The following is a 14,581-nucleotide window of genomic DNA, read 5'->3' on the forward strand; positions in this document are numbered from 1 at the left end:
CAGAAAGCTGCCTTGCGGGGCCGGTATCTTCATTCAAAACAAAAACAAACATTTAAAAACTTCAAACAAGCATGACTTTCCGTCGATAGTTTTTATTAGGTGACTTTGCTCACTGCTTATTCTATCCCCCATTCAGAGACGGGGAAGCTCATACAGCCCTAACCCTATCCCAATCACCTGATAATGGTTAATTAAAAGTAAATTAAAATTACATAATATTTACAAAAGGAACGATTGGGATCAGCATGTGTTTGATGAAAACTAGCACTTTGTGCGAATGACAATAACTATAGGTGATGATAGGAAAAAGCTGTTCTTCTAATCAGTGAGCTCCAGAATAATGCGTATGGCCCGCTATAGAATATTACATGAATAAGGCGGCAATGCGATGCTACTTACTGTGTTCCGCATATACTGAGATAAAATGACAATGGCAGCTACATATACGGTGAGGTTTTCTAAATATACGTTAACAGTGCAGGCAATTAAGTTATGTAATCACAATGCGACTTTGGTGCATGCTTGTTCTTCGATCTTTTAACAGTTCGGTATCCATCGCTTGTTCGTCTGTGAAGAGCTTTTGGTTCTTGGAAAGGGCAGTTTTTGCAGCCGTAAGGACAAGCTTGCCGTGAAACATGTGCGGCACAAGTTTGTATCGCGAACAAACAAGGAGTTGGTACGTAGTTCCATGGCCTCTTTGACACCGGTATAACCTAGAGCACGGTATTAGAAGGCGGAGTCCATCCCTCTCCTTCCACCGAAAAGTTGAAAGAAGTCGACAAGCAATGATCACACTAAGTCCAGTAATTATGTTGAAGCGTAAATTGCAGCAAAATCTAACTTTGTCCGATTAGCAGTACAAGGCTCAACTATCCGGTGGGAAAGAAAATGGCGGTGCGATTCTGTGTCAGTCCTGAAAGAATACGGTATCCATGTGTACAGTCGCACGGTGTGTGTGAGGGTCCAATAGTCAGTAGCATGGAAAGTATGGCGCGCAAATCGTCAGTTACATGGGAAGTACGGTACGTGTCCGTGACAGGCTAGTCGTCAGTAGCTTAGGAAGGACGTTGTAAAAGGGTTGGTCCAATCGTCAGTAGAAGGAAACTGTGTGCAGGATGGGCCGATTGCACTTCTCCTCGAAGGCCTGCAGGATTTCGTCCATTTCGTTCTCAAGGTCATCGGAGTCTTGCAGCTGTAATGAGAGATCGAAGGGTCAAGGGTTAGTAGTTGAAAGGTTATATTTACAGAGAATAGTTGGTTAACACATGTTTAACATATTCAATATCATTTTTGCAATGTTCAGATACTGCAAAAACAAAAAACAGCAGCAGCAGCAATAGCAACAAAATACGTCTCAACTGCATATAAAATATGACATTTTTTTTTACGTTTGGACGCATTGTTAGCAGCGACCCCTAGCTGCAGTGTGGAATAGTACCGGTCAGTCCTGCCCTGAAGAAGGTGACAGACGGTCACGGAAACAATTGTGTGTCTGGATTAGAACAAAGAAGCTTGTTATCCAGTGATTCTCAAGCTTGGTGAAAGTATTTACGGCAGGATTCAGAAGTGTGCATAGGTAGGGGATTACTGATGCTGCATTAGGCCTATGTGTCAATGTTTGGGTACCCGGCGGAATTATGAAAACTGACGTTACCATTTGACATAGGTCACATATAAGGAAGGCCCCTATCGTGGCCTCCTCGTGGTTGTCCTGGATGTCGATGTTGATGACGTGAACTGGTGCGTCCGCTCCGGAGTCTCTCGTCTCTAGATCTGGGGAAAGACGTTTGAAAGTCGACTTGGTCAGGAGATGAACTACATTAGAGTTAAGTGAGTTAGATCAGAAAGTTTCATGACAAGACAATTGGATTTTATTTGCTGTTTCGTTATCTTCATACAGCCCGAAAATGCATTGGAGTATTAGAAATTGGCTAATGGGAAATGTTGTAAAGCCTTCCCATACCAAACAACCATCTCCTGCACACGAAATTTGGTAAAATCACATTTGAGCTTGAAAATACAAGATGATGGCACTTTCCACGACGCGGTCGTTCATCCTTACCCACCCGGACCGCGAGAACCCCCCCCCCCCTGACCTTGAGACTAGAAAGTGTCAGTAAAATTTACGACCTGATCGTAAACCCACTCCTTGCAGTGACATACACAAAAAAGACCAAATCAGACCAAAAAGAACGTAAAACCGCTAACGTTATCATTCCCTTCCCCTACCATGACCTTGGAAGTCAACTCTGATCTTGAGAATCCAAAATGGTCGTAGACCTTTTCCTTGCTGTGTCATTACCAAATCGGACCGTAAGAAATTAAAACCGCAAAGTTACAAATCCCTTTCCCTTCTATGACCTTGGAAATTCAAAATGGCGGTACCTTCTACGACCTGGTCGTACACCCTCTCCTCGCACGTGACGACGATGTCGAACCTCTCCTTGGCGGACTGGAACCTCTCCGGGCGGGGCTTGATTCTCTTGTTCCGGTCCAGCATGTGCAGGATGCCGTTCTGTGTGTATCTGGGCTTCTGGGTCAAGGAACGCTTCGACTGGGATTCTGATTTGTTTTATCTTATTGAGATCTCCATTAGCGTTACACAAGTACAACACTATTCTTCCTTTATCTATAGGATAAAGCAATAAACTATCGAGTTGGAGCATTAACGACACAAGAAAATTACAAATCAAAGGTGAAAAGAATGAAAATATAAATAAGAACTAAATCAACAATACGTGAACAATTTCTTTCTTTCCAAGAAAAGGTTCGACTCCAGCTCATTTTCGACGTGTTTTTTGGTGTTTTTCATATCTTTCATATTGTGAATTAAATCCATGTCCACTTTGACGACGGACACGAAGAAAGTTGGACAAAATAGAAGAAAGCTCGACAAAAATGTCTAATATACATATTAACATATCAAAAACAGTCGGAGCCGAAACTGCTTTGAGGGTAACAAATTTTTGCCATTCCAAAATAACTTTGCGAGACCAGGGAATTAGGAATGAATTGAAAATATTGAGACCGTTTCGCCACAGAAGACCGTTTGGAATATGTTATTATTTGCATGGAAAACTTGGGAGGTGTCAGATATTCTTACAAAAGGTTTATAAAAACTTTGAAGCGTCCAAAAACTATCATATAAATGTCGTCATACGGTGTTTAGACAACACGTTTGAAGACGGCTATCGTAATGGCGTATTGAAATGCAAGTCACGTATTTGTCAGCTGCAAAATGACAGCGATTCCAGGGAACTCGCGTAGCAAGTCTTGTACGAAGGAAAACTGTAAAACACAGGTATTTTGAAGGCGTATTTATACGTAATTATTGTGCACAGTTTGACGGCCCCGAGTCAGCAAATCACGGATGCTGGTGACACAACTGATCAAAATCAAACATGGTAACATCCCCCGTTGGTGTTTCAATTATGTCGTTTTTCGAAATGTTAACGGTGGTGAGTCGTCGTAAAGCGGCAACGAAAACATTGCCTGAATAAAACATGTGACGCGTAACAGCATAAACGTAAAACACGCAAATGTGATATATATATCTTCAAAGGCCAGTCACTCATCTGTCTACTACTTTGTTCTCAGAATCTGTCTTTCCAAATGTTTAGAAGGAGAGATTATAGGCAACTCAATGCTGATAAAAGCATTTCAATAAAGGATGGCGTAAGTTTGGTGGACGTTTGCAAGCGAAAAGACGTATTCACGAAACGTTAAACTTGACTTTCATGCCAGGGACAAATTCATCTTTAAATTGATTTTCTACATCATGAAAGTGGCGGTAACGTTAAAATAAATACGAACCAATACGGATTGGGCGAAGTTGATGAAAAGTTGGGCTGCTCTCCCTTTGTCGTATCGCAATTATTTTCCTCAAGTTTATTTCTTTATTAAGCTTCTTAGTTACAAAAAGGAGAGGAGACAACACAGGTATTTAGTTACCTCTGCTAGTTGTGTTCCTGTTTCACGTTTTGCAGAAACTTCATGTTATCCTTTCCGTTCTTTAATGCCCAATTCCTACCAGAGGTAGTTTGGTCCTTAGTTACCGATGTGTCAACTTTTTAAAGTCCCCCCTTGACTTCCGTACCCACTACAAACTCCCTAACCCCCTGATAACCTAAAAACTTCCGTACCCCTCACAACCTACAAACACCACAACCCGCCTCACAACCTAAACTTTCGTACCCACGAAAAATCTACAAATTTCCTGACCCCCTTGCACTCTCAAAATCCCTAACCCCCATAGACAACCTAAACTTCTGTACCCCCTCAAAACTTCCTACCCCCTCACAATATATAAACTCCCCAATCCCCTCACAACCTAAACTTCTGCCCCCCCCCCCAAATCAACGAATATCCTGACCCCCTGTACCATCCTACAAACTCCCTAGTGTCCCTCACAACCTAAGTATTTCCTACCCCCTCACAAACTCCCTAACCTCCTCATAAGCTACTCCCCACAACTTCCTGTGACTCCCTTACCCCCTCACAGCCTACAAACTCCCTACCGGGACCCCCTCAAAGCCTACAAACCCCTACCCCCTCACAAACTCCCTAACCCTATCTCCCCACCCCCTCACAACCTGTTAAGTCCCTAACTCCCTCACAACCTACAATGTCCCTAACCCCCTCACAACCTACAATGTCCCTAACCCCCTCACAACCTACAAAGTCCCTAGCCCCTACCCACTCACAACCTACAAAGTCCCTAACCCACTCACAACCTACAAAGTCCCTAACCCCCTCACAACCTACAAAGTCCATACCCCTCGAAGCCTACAAGCTCCCTACCCCCTCACAACCTACAACCCCCCTCAAAACCTAAACACTCCCTTAACTCTCCACAACTTACAGACTGCCTAACCCCCTCATAGAAACTGCCTTACCCACCTAACAAATGCCCACCCACATAAACCGACAAACATCCTAAACCCCCCTCACAACATAAACTTCTGAACCCCCTCAAAATTTCCTGACCCCCCTCACAACCTTTTACCTAACCCCCTCTCACAGCCTAAGATCGAACCCCCTCTCACAACCTATTACCTAACCCCCTCTCACAGCCTAAGACCGAACCCCCTCACAATATAAGAATTTCCTACCCCTCACAACCTTCATAACCCCCATAAACACATATTCATAAACTGCCAAAAGTCTATGTACTGTGCAAAATACTGGTGTGGGTTCAACCAAATAAGTTATGGGGGTTCTACATTCAAAACACAAAGTTTCCCCATCTCAAAAGTGTGGTGAAGTGTGCAAAGATCGCAGTCATACCTTGAGATGTCTTCAGCAATCTTAAAGCGTTCTTCTTCAAACCTGCCGAAGACTTTCAGCTCAGTTTCAGGAGTTTTTCTTTAGTGTTGGGAATTTTCAGGAACTTGAAGTTGCCACAGGTGGTCTGGCTCAGGTTTCCTGCAGACTGGGATCTTCATGTGGATCCAGCTTGACGTTTCTTCCAAGCTCTGCTGTCTTTCGCAGTTCAAGTTGTTTAGGTTTAAACTTCTTGGTATTTACTGTCTTTTAAACGCTGTTTTGCCATCATCTTTAAATGTTTATCATTACAGCTTACCATATCGCATTTTATGAAAAAGCATTATGCATTTATGGAGGAACACAGCACTGAGAGATCATTGTTCAAGCTTCTTGTTGAGTAGGCGAGCCCTATACGACAATAAAAATTATTTGAAAACTCAATGGAGGTTGAACATTTCTTATTTGAAAGAAACTGTGTGGTCATTTTGAGGACGCTCTGGGTATAACAGCAGAAGGATATTTATAAAGCTTCAATACTCCAAGCTCAAAACAAGCAGATGATGCACGGGAGGGGGTCTAGAAAATTAAAGAAGGATAAATTACATGGCTTTATATCTAGGACTGCTCAAGAACAGGAGCCAATAGACCAGTTCCAAAGTCCAGTGTTATCACAAAATCCACTGCCCTTGTGTCCTATTAGGACTGGAAGGTATCACCAACCAACCTTCATTATTGCTCAACTCATGCAAGTTCCTGCCAGATTGAGAGCACATTTTGTAATGGCATCAAACAGGGGTGGGTACCGGTACAGAAAATTCAGGTACAGGTACAGTCCAGGTACCTGAGCCTAGTTATATGTGAACTTATCATACAACAATGGTCTATTTCGCTAGCAAAGGATTCTGTTAGGTGGAGTAATCGACATCCTTTTGTGTTTCAAAATCCTATCTTCATGTAAACAACAATAACTGCCTCTGTTTAGACCAAGTTTGACTGTCTGATGGCAGGGCTCGAAATATTTTTTTCTGCATACCTGCACCAGTGCAGGTAACATTGAAAATAACCTGCACCAGACAAATTTTACCTGCACCAATCCGAATTTTGGAATTTTAGATTGTACTAAAATAGTTCAGGAACCATTGCTATTTTTCTTTTATACTTTATAGGTAGTAACAGTCAATGCAGCTACATTATAGGACATTTATGTATAAACTTGACCATGGACCAGTGCAGGTTAGGTGCAGGTAGACACCAGAAACACCTGCACAGCTCCAATTTTACCTGCACTAACCTGCATATGCAGGTAGTATTTCGAGCCCTGACTGTGGAAACTTGGTAAATATGACCATTAACTCTTCTTCACAACGCTCTTGTTATTTGCTTCAACATGTAAGCCCCAAAACACATGAACGCCTGCCTGTATAATATGCTTATTTTTGAAACGGTGCAATTGGTCCACTGATTTTTTCCAGGTCTGGTTTTTCGACGGACGAAGAAAAAACGGTTTCGTACCAGTACCCACCCCTAGCACCAGTTTGGAAAGGGTCTATTCAGAGGGAACATTGAAAAAATTGTCCAGTCCCAATTCCTCCAAAGAGTGTCCCATCAACTCCCATGGGCATATAATAAAAAAGGGCAAAGATTTTGAATTTCTCATTGAAATTAGAAACCTCATAAGAAAATGGAATCTGAAGAAACCTTAAATCAAAGTTGTCCCGTTCCAGTCAGCTGCTTCCTTGTCCTTCATTTCTAACATCCAAAGACTGATTACAGCATGTCTTTAAAGGATGACTCTTGAGTCTTCTTTGCAATGGTTTCTAAAAATGGCCATCGTGGTCACAAAAATTCCTCCTTATTCAATAACTATTCCTGAGAGTAATTCTTTACTTCAAGCAAGCACTTTTGAACATATAGTCAAACTGACTTTGGTTTGAAAGTGCTGCCAAAATTCAGTATGTTACTCCCCCAAAGGTAAAACCACAAGAATCCAGTTTGAAAAGCATCATTACTAATGAAAAAGCCAACAATAGGAATGAACACACCTTTAGCTGTATCTCACAGACACTTGACCTTTCACCTCTTCAAATGAAACTCCTGCCCTCACCAATCTGAACTTTTGAGACCATATGGACTTTATGGAAAAAATTCTCATAGTCTTAATGTTGTCAGTTTAAGACTTGGGCCTTTCTGAGTTCCTTTGGCCTGGTCTTGCAGCCATAGTCATATACTTTATCTAGATCTAAGTATCCCATGTTGTCAGGCAAAGCTCAGAGAGTTCCACAGGGATGCTTAATACACAAATGGTGCACTGTTTAAAGGGTGTGGTGATAGTATGGTGCTTTAGCCTGGCAATAACATTGTCAAAAAGAATAAAAAGGGTGCCAAACTTTCCATGCCCCACAAGCCCTAATTTGGAGTGTTCTCATACCCACATTCAAAGTGTTAAAAAATTTGAAAACATCATTAACTGTTTATTCATTTTTGAAGCACAATGGATCATGTGTGGGCAGAATGATTATTCCACTGCCCCCCTCCCAACCTTCTGTGGATTCTTCCACTGCTCTCTCAACCTTTGCCAGACAGTACTGGATACTTCTGTTTGTGCTATTTTAGGTATTGTTACGTTTATCATGTGGTTAGAGCCATACTGTTGTAGTGCTGCACTCCTGTCAGAACCAGTTGGAACCGGATACAGGCGGTTTTAAGCAGCTGACTGGAGGGGACGGAGCAACCGGATAGTCTGTGAAAAAGTTGAAAATAATACATTAGATGATTTGGTAAGTTTTTAAAGACTATATGTATCATCTGTGACTAGTTTATCTGGTTGGTAAGTCACTGAATAAAGGGAATCTTTTTACACAACTGTTGTTTTATTTCCGCCAATGTTTCAGTGACCGTCTGTCACCTTCTTCAGGGCAATTTTGATTGGTTCACATTGTACTGCAGGACAGATGGCGCTGCTTACAGATGCAGGTCAGAACAGTAAGCATTTGCATATGAATAGTGATTGTTTTATGCTGTGTTTGCATTGAGGTTCTAAACATCTAGGAATGTAATATTTTCCTGACAGTTGTCAATTGACAGTAAAAATGGTGCAACAATTTTCATAGATGTTTCTGCTTAGAATCGTCTCTAGAAAGGTGACAGATGGTCAACGACACATTAGTTGAAATAAAATAAGTTATGTTGAAAGAGTCTGTTTATCTAGTGACTTACCAACCTGATGAAATTAGTCAATAGATTCCATGTACCATATTTTCAACATCATTGAAAGTTGATTTTATATCTGGAAAATGGTGATTTAAGATGACACATTGTACTTTTTAAAAGCCATCTCTCAACGGGGAACAATGGACGTTAAACCAAGAGACAGAGAGAGGGAGAGAAAGAGCGAGTTCTATCTTTTCAGGGCCAGACATTTATACATATATAACTACATATTCATGTGGGTTTTTACATAGGTGAAATTGGACCTTCGGGGAGTGATTAAAAGCTGAACAAGGCTGAACTCCAGGCTAGTTTTTATATATGTATTGATAGCCTTCATCTTGGATGTTTATGATAATCAGTGACTCCTGAATATTAAAGAAGGATAAGGCTGTTAATAGTAACTGTTAAACTGGTCAATCTGAATTTGGACTAACTTTCATGCTGTGGATATACATATACAAGAATTTGTATGACTCGATTAAGAATATTTTGTTAAATTGTGCATTTCTGACACGTTTCCAAATTCATAGTGACCAGTGTTGCTTACAGTATCTATTCCAGTATTTCTTGTTAAAGATGGCAATTGGACCATTTGTTTTAAAGTCAAATTTTGTGGAGTCTTTTGCTGCCAATATTTCACATTTACACTAACTCCTAAAACTGTCCACACCTGTTGCTTGTGTGACAACCTTCTGTTACATTCAGTTTCCAAGGAGTCTTGTCATCCATGAATAGGTTGATCCTAAATGACTTTTTCCAGATGAGAATATTCCTGTGACATTGCACATATTTAGTCAGGTTATGTGATTCTTTCTGCTCTATTACACTGCATGCTATTGGTTGGAGTGCAGGGAAGTTTAATTCATTGTCTCTTCGGGTTTATTTCATACAAAACAGATTTTATAAAATAAGCAGATGTATTTTTCTCAAAAATCATCTTTGGGATCAGATTATATCAAATGCATGATGATGATATCGGATATATCTATAGGTAATCTTGAGATGTCTCCACTTGGCCATACCATGTTTTTATGGTGCAGTAGTAGTATTATTATGCAATAAAACAATGGAAGCCCCTGTACCATGGTCAGAATGGGCATCAGTGAAACTAAATGTATCTTCCTGTAGGGTCTGCCGAAGTACGCTATTGGACCTGTGCAAGGGATAGACTGTACTCAAATGATTGTTTGAAACTTCTCCTTGCTAACTTCTTGTGCTGTTTTAACCTTTTTGTCTCTACCCTTACAAGGGTTTGGGACACTTTCACGTCTAAGACAGCGGCGTTAGCTCTGCTGGACGTTTAAGTACTAGTATATCTTAAGCAACATTTTTGCCCTATGAACAAGTTATATCTCCAGTTAATTCTGGTTCAAAGGTTTGCCCCAAATTTATAACATGGATATCTTAATAAGAACCTGTATCAGACTATGTACTGCATACAGCTATGGGAAAACGGGCCAAACTGACTTGTCTGGTTCGGTATATATCAGAGATGGAAGATACAATATATAAGGACATTATAGTACCACCTTTATTTTTCATACAGAAATACTTCATTCAAATCATGGGTTAATTGTTGTCTTTCCTGAAAAATAGAAAGAAACAAGTATTAGAGGCAGAAATGTGAAAGGTACAAGTTCCAAATTAACGGTATTGCATACAAAATATCTGAATATACATTTTTTTAGCCTTATTTATTTATCGATTCATTGCTGTACTGTATATCCAAACTAGACATACAAAATTATGTGACTCTGAAGGCACATGTAAGTTTTAAAAGTACAAAATAAATACCCACCTAAGCAATCTTTGTCTCATAAACTTCCTGAAAAAAAATAACTAATACTCGGGGGGAAAAAACATTTTAAGAAACCAAGACTTGGTCAATACAAATCCATTCTGATTTGTTCGAGGTCATCTGACACCGTTTGTTTGTTTACCACATAGTTGCCATGGATACAGTGCGAGGTCTTTCTGCGTGAGGTCCTTGTGCATCTGGTCGTAGGTTGTGCCGAAGTCGTACACGTTGGGTTTGTCCGGCGCCGGTCCGGGCAGCTTGACCTGGGAGCCTGTGCCGAAGGATTTCACCCGGAAACCTTTCTTGCTGTAAAGGCACAGGAGAGAGAGAGAGTTGGTTTTAATAACTCAAGCATAGAGATAGCAGACATCACCCCCTTTACAAGCCGACACATAGATACACACACACAAGCACATGCACACACACGGAAACACACACATGTGTACAGTATTGTTGGAACAATGATGTAATACTGTTCTGTACAAATTAAGAATAACAGCAATTGGCAGTAGTCCACGTAGATGGTATGCATTATCTGTTCATAATGATCATATACTTGTTAACTGCACAACTCACAATTGAAGTTGTATGTACATGTAATCTCGAACCAGATCCATGGTGCGTTATGTATAGTATCAAACTCGTTTGACTCCCTTAGCCGGCTATAGTCCCTGGCCAGCTTTGATACTATCTTATGGCACCGTAGGATCTGCTTGGAGATTATGTACATGTACATGTAATATGGATGCGTTGCACAAGAAATTTAAACCTGTCAGAAATGCCTTATTCCTTTCATTTATTTTTCCTCATGTCAAGTGACAAAAATTTGAATTCTGATGCAAGACCTCCAGGTGGTCATTGTATGTACAGGTGGGAAGTTTCACACACACCTGTACACATGTACTAGTATTACTATACTAGTGGCACAGGGGCATAATAAATGGGAACTGTGGTTGTCAGTGTCAGTCTACATCAGTAATTGTATGTATGTAATGTTGCAACACAGCTGAACATGCACAACAGTTGTCATCCTCTTTACTTTCCCTTCTAAGATGTGCTTCATTATGTTTACCTTCATAAAACATATCATTTTTGCTACATTTCTTCTCAGTGTCACCAAAGTTCCTGCAGGGTTCTAGCTGGTGCATTTTAGTGTAGCGGTCTACCACAATATCCTATGTGATCTAAATAGGGACCACAATACCAATTTTCCACATACTGTAGTGGTACTTTGCTGGTATATACTGGTGGAACAATGTCTGATGAAATATAAAAAATGTTGATGTGACCCTCCAAACTGACAAAAAATCCTTCTAATTTCATGCAGTGTAAGAAGAATTAAGTTCCCTCATGGGTATCTGTAGAATGTCAACTTTTTATCTTACATTTTCAAAATCTCAGTAGAAGAGCCAAGACCCCCAATTCCATACCATCCTCTGAATCTGATTGGTCACTTTGCTACCATGCCATTCCCTACATGCCATTACATAAGATAAAATCTTGGATAGAATCCTGTACTGGTAAGTGGTTAAGTACCAGACAACCCCTGATGTTTGATTACATGTAAATGGCAGGACAGAACTGGAGGGACAAGTTACTTGTAAAGTCCTTCCTTCATCAGATGGTGCATAGGGCAGCATCCATCTCCATTTCACAGTAGCCCTGGGCCACACAACATTTCTACAGCAAGGGGCTACTCCACTGGTAGTAGTGTGTGTATTCCAACTTCCATACTCTTTTCCAGATGCTGATCATGAGTGCTAAGCTGAGAAACCAGCATGTACCAATTTAAAGTCTTTGGGACGACCTATCAGATGCCATTGCACCAGCCTTGAGGGACTGAGTAAGAGTGAACAGAGCAGTTTGTTGAGCTAGACCGTATGAAGGTAAACATTACGCATCTGTTTGGAGATGATACCTTCCTACCAAACTTCAAGGCTGGTGCGAGTAGATATCTATCAGATCAGGATAGTCACCTGTACTGTACTCATTTTAACTTACCGATAGTTCGATTCAGGCTCGCATAATTTGCCATGTGGAAATGGATAGCAAAGCATAAGGTTTGGGTGGGGGTGCAAGCAGAAGTACAAAGACTGAAAGAGGAACCATGGGGGCAAGGCTGTTAGAGTTAGACTTAGGCCCCGTTCATGATGCAAAAATCCGACAGTAAACGACAGGAAACGGTTTGCAATTTGCGTTCACGATGCAAACTTGCAAACTGTTTCAGTTCCTTGAAAAGGCATGGTAATGCATGATAATGCGACCTCTGACCCCTGAGGTTGTTGTGATCTTGCCCAAACTTGTACTTCTGTGTCAGATTATTGGTCTTTGATCGAAATTGAACCAATGTCTTACTGAAGCCTGGTTCTGTCAAGACCTTGTAAATGCCTCTGAAAACACTGTGGTCTCGATATATGCCATGCTATGACATTTCCACTGAATCTCCTGACACATTCCCCTTGCAATATCAGGACTGCTGGCTCCTAAGTCGACTAGGAGCTAAAGTTAAAGTCCTTCCCGCGCCTGATGGCGCATAGGGCGGCGCCCATCTCTGTTTCATTAGCCCTTGGGCCACACAACGCAATCACTACAGCAGGGGGCTAGTCCACTGGTAGTAGTATGTGTTCAACTTCCATACTCTTTCCCGAATGCTGAGTGCTAAGCAGAGAAAGCAGCATGTACCATTTTTTAAGTCTTTGGTATGACTCGGCCGGGGATCGAGCTCCTGACCTACCGAATACAAGGCGAACACTCTCCCCACTAGGCCATTGCACCGGTTAAGTCGACTAGGAGGCGGCCCGATAATAAAAACAAATTTTACGATTGAAAACGTGGCCAAAACACCCAATGACAGATTAAAAATTGTACTTTTTCCCCGTGGCACCTCCAAATCTGAACGCACATCCCCGGATTTTAAACGGATCGCGCCGCTTTTGCAAGGTTCCGAAAAAAACGTTTCAGATCGTTTCAGAGCGTTCATGTTTGACAAAACTTATTCGTTTCAGCTTGCCTAACCGATAGAACCGTTTCATTTTTTGCATCATGAATGGGTCCTTAGAGGACTAAGTTAAAGTTAGAGTAGAGTGGTTTCACTTTCAGCAAGGTAGGAGTTAGGTGGGCGTGCATAGAGTAGAGTTCTTTCTTGCATACTACTCACTGTCTAGTGTCAAAATAATCGTAAATGGTCTCATTTGTGCCTCAATTGTACAACTTGGCAGTCACAAATGTTAGATTTCGGTTACCAACCATGATGTGGTTCAGTAAGGGGGAGGGGGGCATATGCAAAATATTCACACGTCATATGGCACTTTCACAAACTGAAGTACACAACTTTGTTAGATAATTTTCGGCCGAATGAACAGACATATTATACCTGAGGAAGGCGTGTGCCTCCATACTCCTGTTCTGGTTACTGGAGCAGACGACAGCGATGTTCAAGTCACCCATGTCGTCAGAGATTCTGGTTTTCTAAGTCCTCTTGTGTGTGGTACGTTCCTTTTTCTCGAGTGTCGCGCCAAGTTCCACCTCTTTTGACCTCTTTTCTGACGACTCCTACACCGATTTTTGACAAGACTAAAAATAAAAGAGGAACAAAAGTATATACAGGGCCCTCGTATTGACCGGTGTACCTTTATACGGCCAGAAAACTACGGAATGTCTGTCGGAAACTGTGTAAAACCCCGGCCGAACTGCGCCACACTTCCAAGATGGCTTCCTCTTCTGAAACTGACGTCGGATATGTTCGGTTATTTCCGTAAAAGTCCGGATACAAAAAGTGTTCAATAAGTATATCAAAACTATGCTTTATTTCAAAATATTAATATAAAACAATTTACAATTCATCAACTATGTCTTTTCTAGTATAAAGTATCAAAAACACGATAAATTTCTAGAATTATCTCCGCTCGGTATTTTCCGTAAGTGTTCGGGTCTATTCGGCGCAGTTCGGCATGTGGCGGCGTGAGGATAGTGGCGCTAATGTTGTGCGGATCTTACTGTAGAAATCAGGGCTCGTTTTGGGGCCTAACTTTTTGATATTCCACGCGAGGAGCGCAGAAAGTGATTCTGAGTATTGAATAAAGCAGTGAGTACAGATTTCATTCTTCTTGTTCGGTTATTTCTTGAGTGTAAGTGCGAGAAAGAGCGGAGCGTGTGTGAGTGCGGGTCCGCCATCTTTGTTCGGGTCTCAGCTAGAGAAATCAAAACGACGGAAGAAAATTCTACTTTACCGTCTGTTTAACCTTTGTTAGGTAGAACGGATTACAAAGGCTCACAGATTCTGAAAGTTGAAGATGATTCGATCTCACT

At 41.2% G+C, this 14,581-nt stretch overlaps 2 protein-coding genes across 2 annotated transcripts in view; one reads left to right on the top strand and one right to left on the bottom strand.

The window, feature by feature from the left end:
- Positions 1-709: 709 nt before the first annotated feature.
- Positions 710-14,010, bottom strand: LOC118430421 (RNA polymerase II subunit A C-terminal domain phosphatase SSU72-like). Its single transcript, XM_035841282.1, has 5 exons — positions 13,647-14,010; positions 10,436-10,579; positions 2,386-2,525; positions 1,655-1,773; positions 710-1,192 (listed from the first exon to the last, which is right to left on the bottom strand). The coding sequence occupies exons 1-5, from the start codon at positions 13,718-13,720 to the stop codon at positions 1,091-1,093; spliced, it is 579 nt and encodes a 192-aa protein (XP_035697175.1). The 5' UTR covers positions 13,721-14,010; the 3' UTR covers positions 710-1,090.
- Positions 14,011-14,190: 180 nt separating this feature from the next.
- Positions 14,191-14,581, top strand: part of LOC118430865 (pre-mRNA 3' end processing protein WDR33-like) — a 37,481-nt gene continuing 37,090 nt past the window's right edge. Inside the window, exon 1 of the mRNA XM_035841900.1 lies at positions 14,191-14,357. The gene's annotated coding sequence lies outside the window, so the exon portion shown is untranslated. The remainder of the gene's footprint in view (positions 14,358-14,581) is intronic.

Source organism: Branchiostoma floridae, chromosome 14, assembly GCF_000003815.2.
Source record: "Branchiostoma floridae strain S238N-H82 chromosome 14, Bfl_VNyyK, whole genome shotgun sequence".
Classification (NCBI taxonomy): Eukaryota; Metazoa; Chordata; class Leptocardii; order Amphioxiformes; family Branchiostomatidae; genus Branchiostoma; species Branchiostoma floridae.

Bases quoted from the DNA above. Each gene is read 5' to 3' on its own strand.
- LOC118430421 (XM_035841282.1), bottom strand. From the start codon at position 13,720: ATGGGTGACTTGAACATCGCTGTCGTCTGCTCCAGTAACCAGAACAGG. The intron at 10,580-13,646 runs GTATAATATGTC...GTGCCTTTACAG, and splicing joins GAGGCACACGCCTTCCTCAG to CAAGAAAGGTTTCCGGGTGA. The intron at 1,774-2,385 runs GTACCGCCATTT...GTCTTTCCCCAG, and splicing joins GTACGACCAGGTCGTAGAAG to ATCTAGAGACGAGAGACTCC.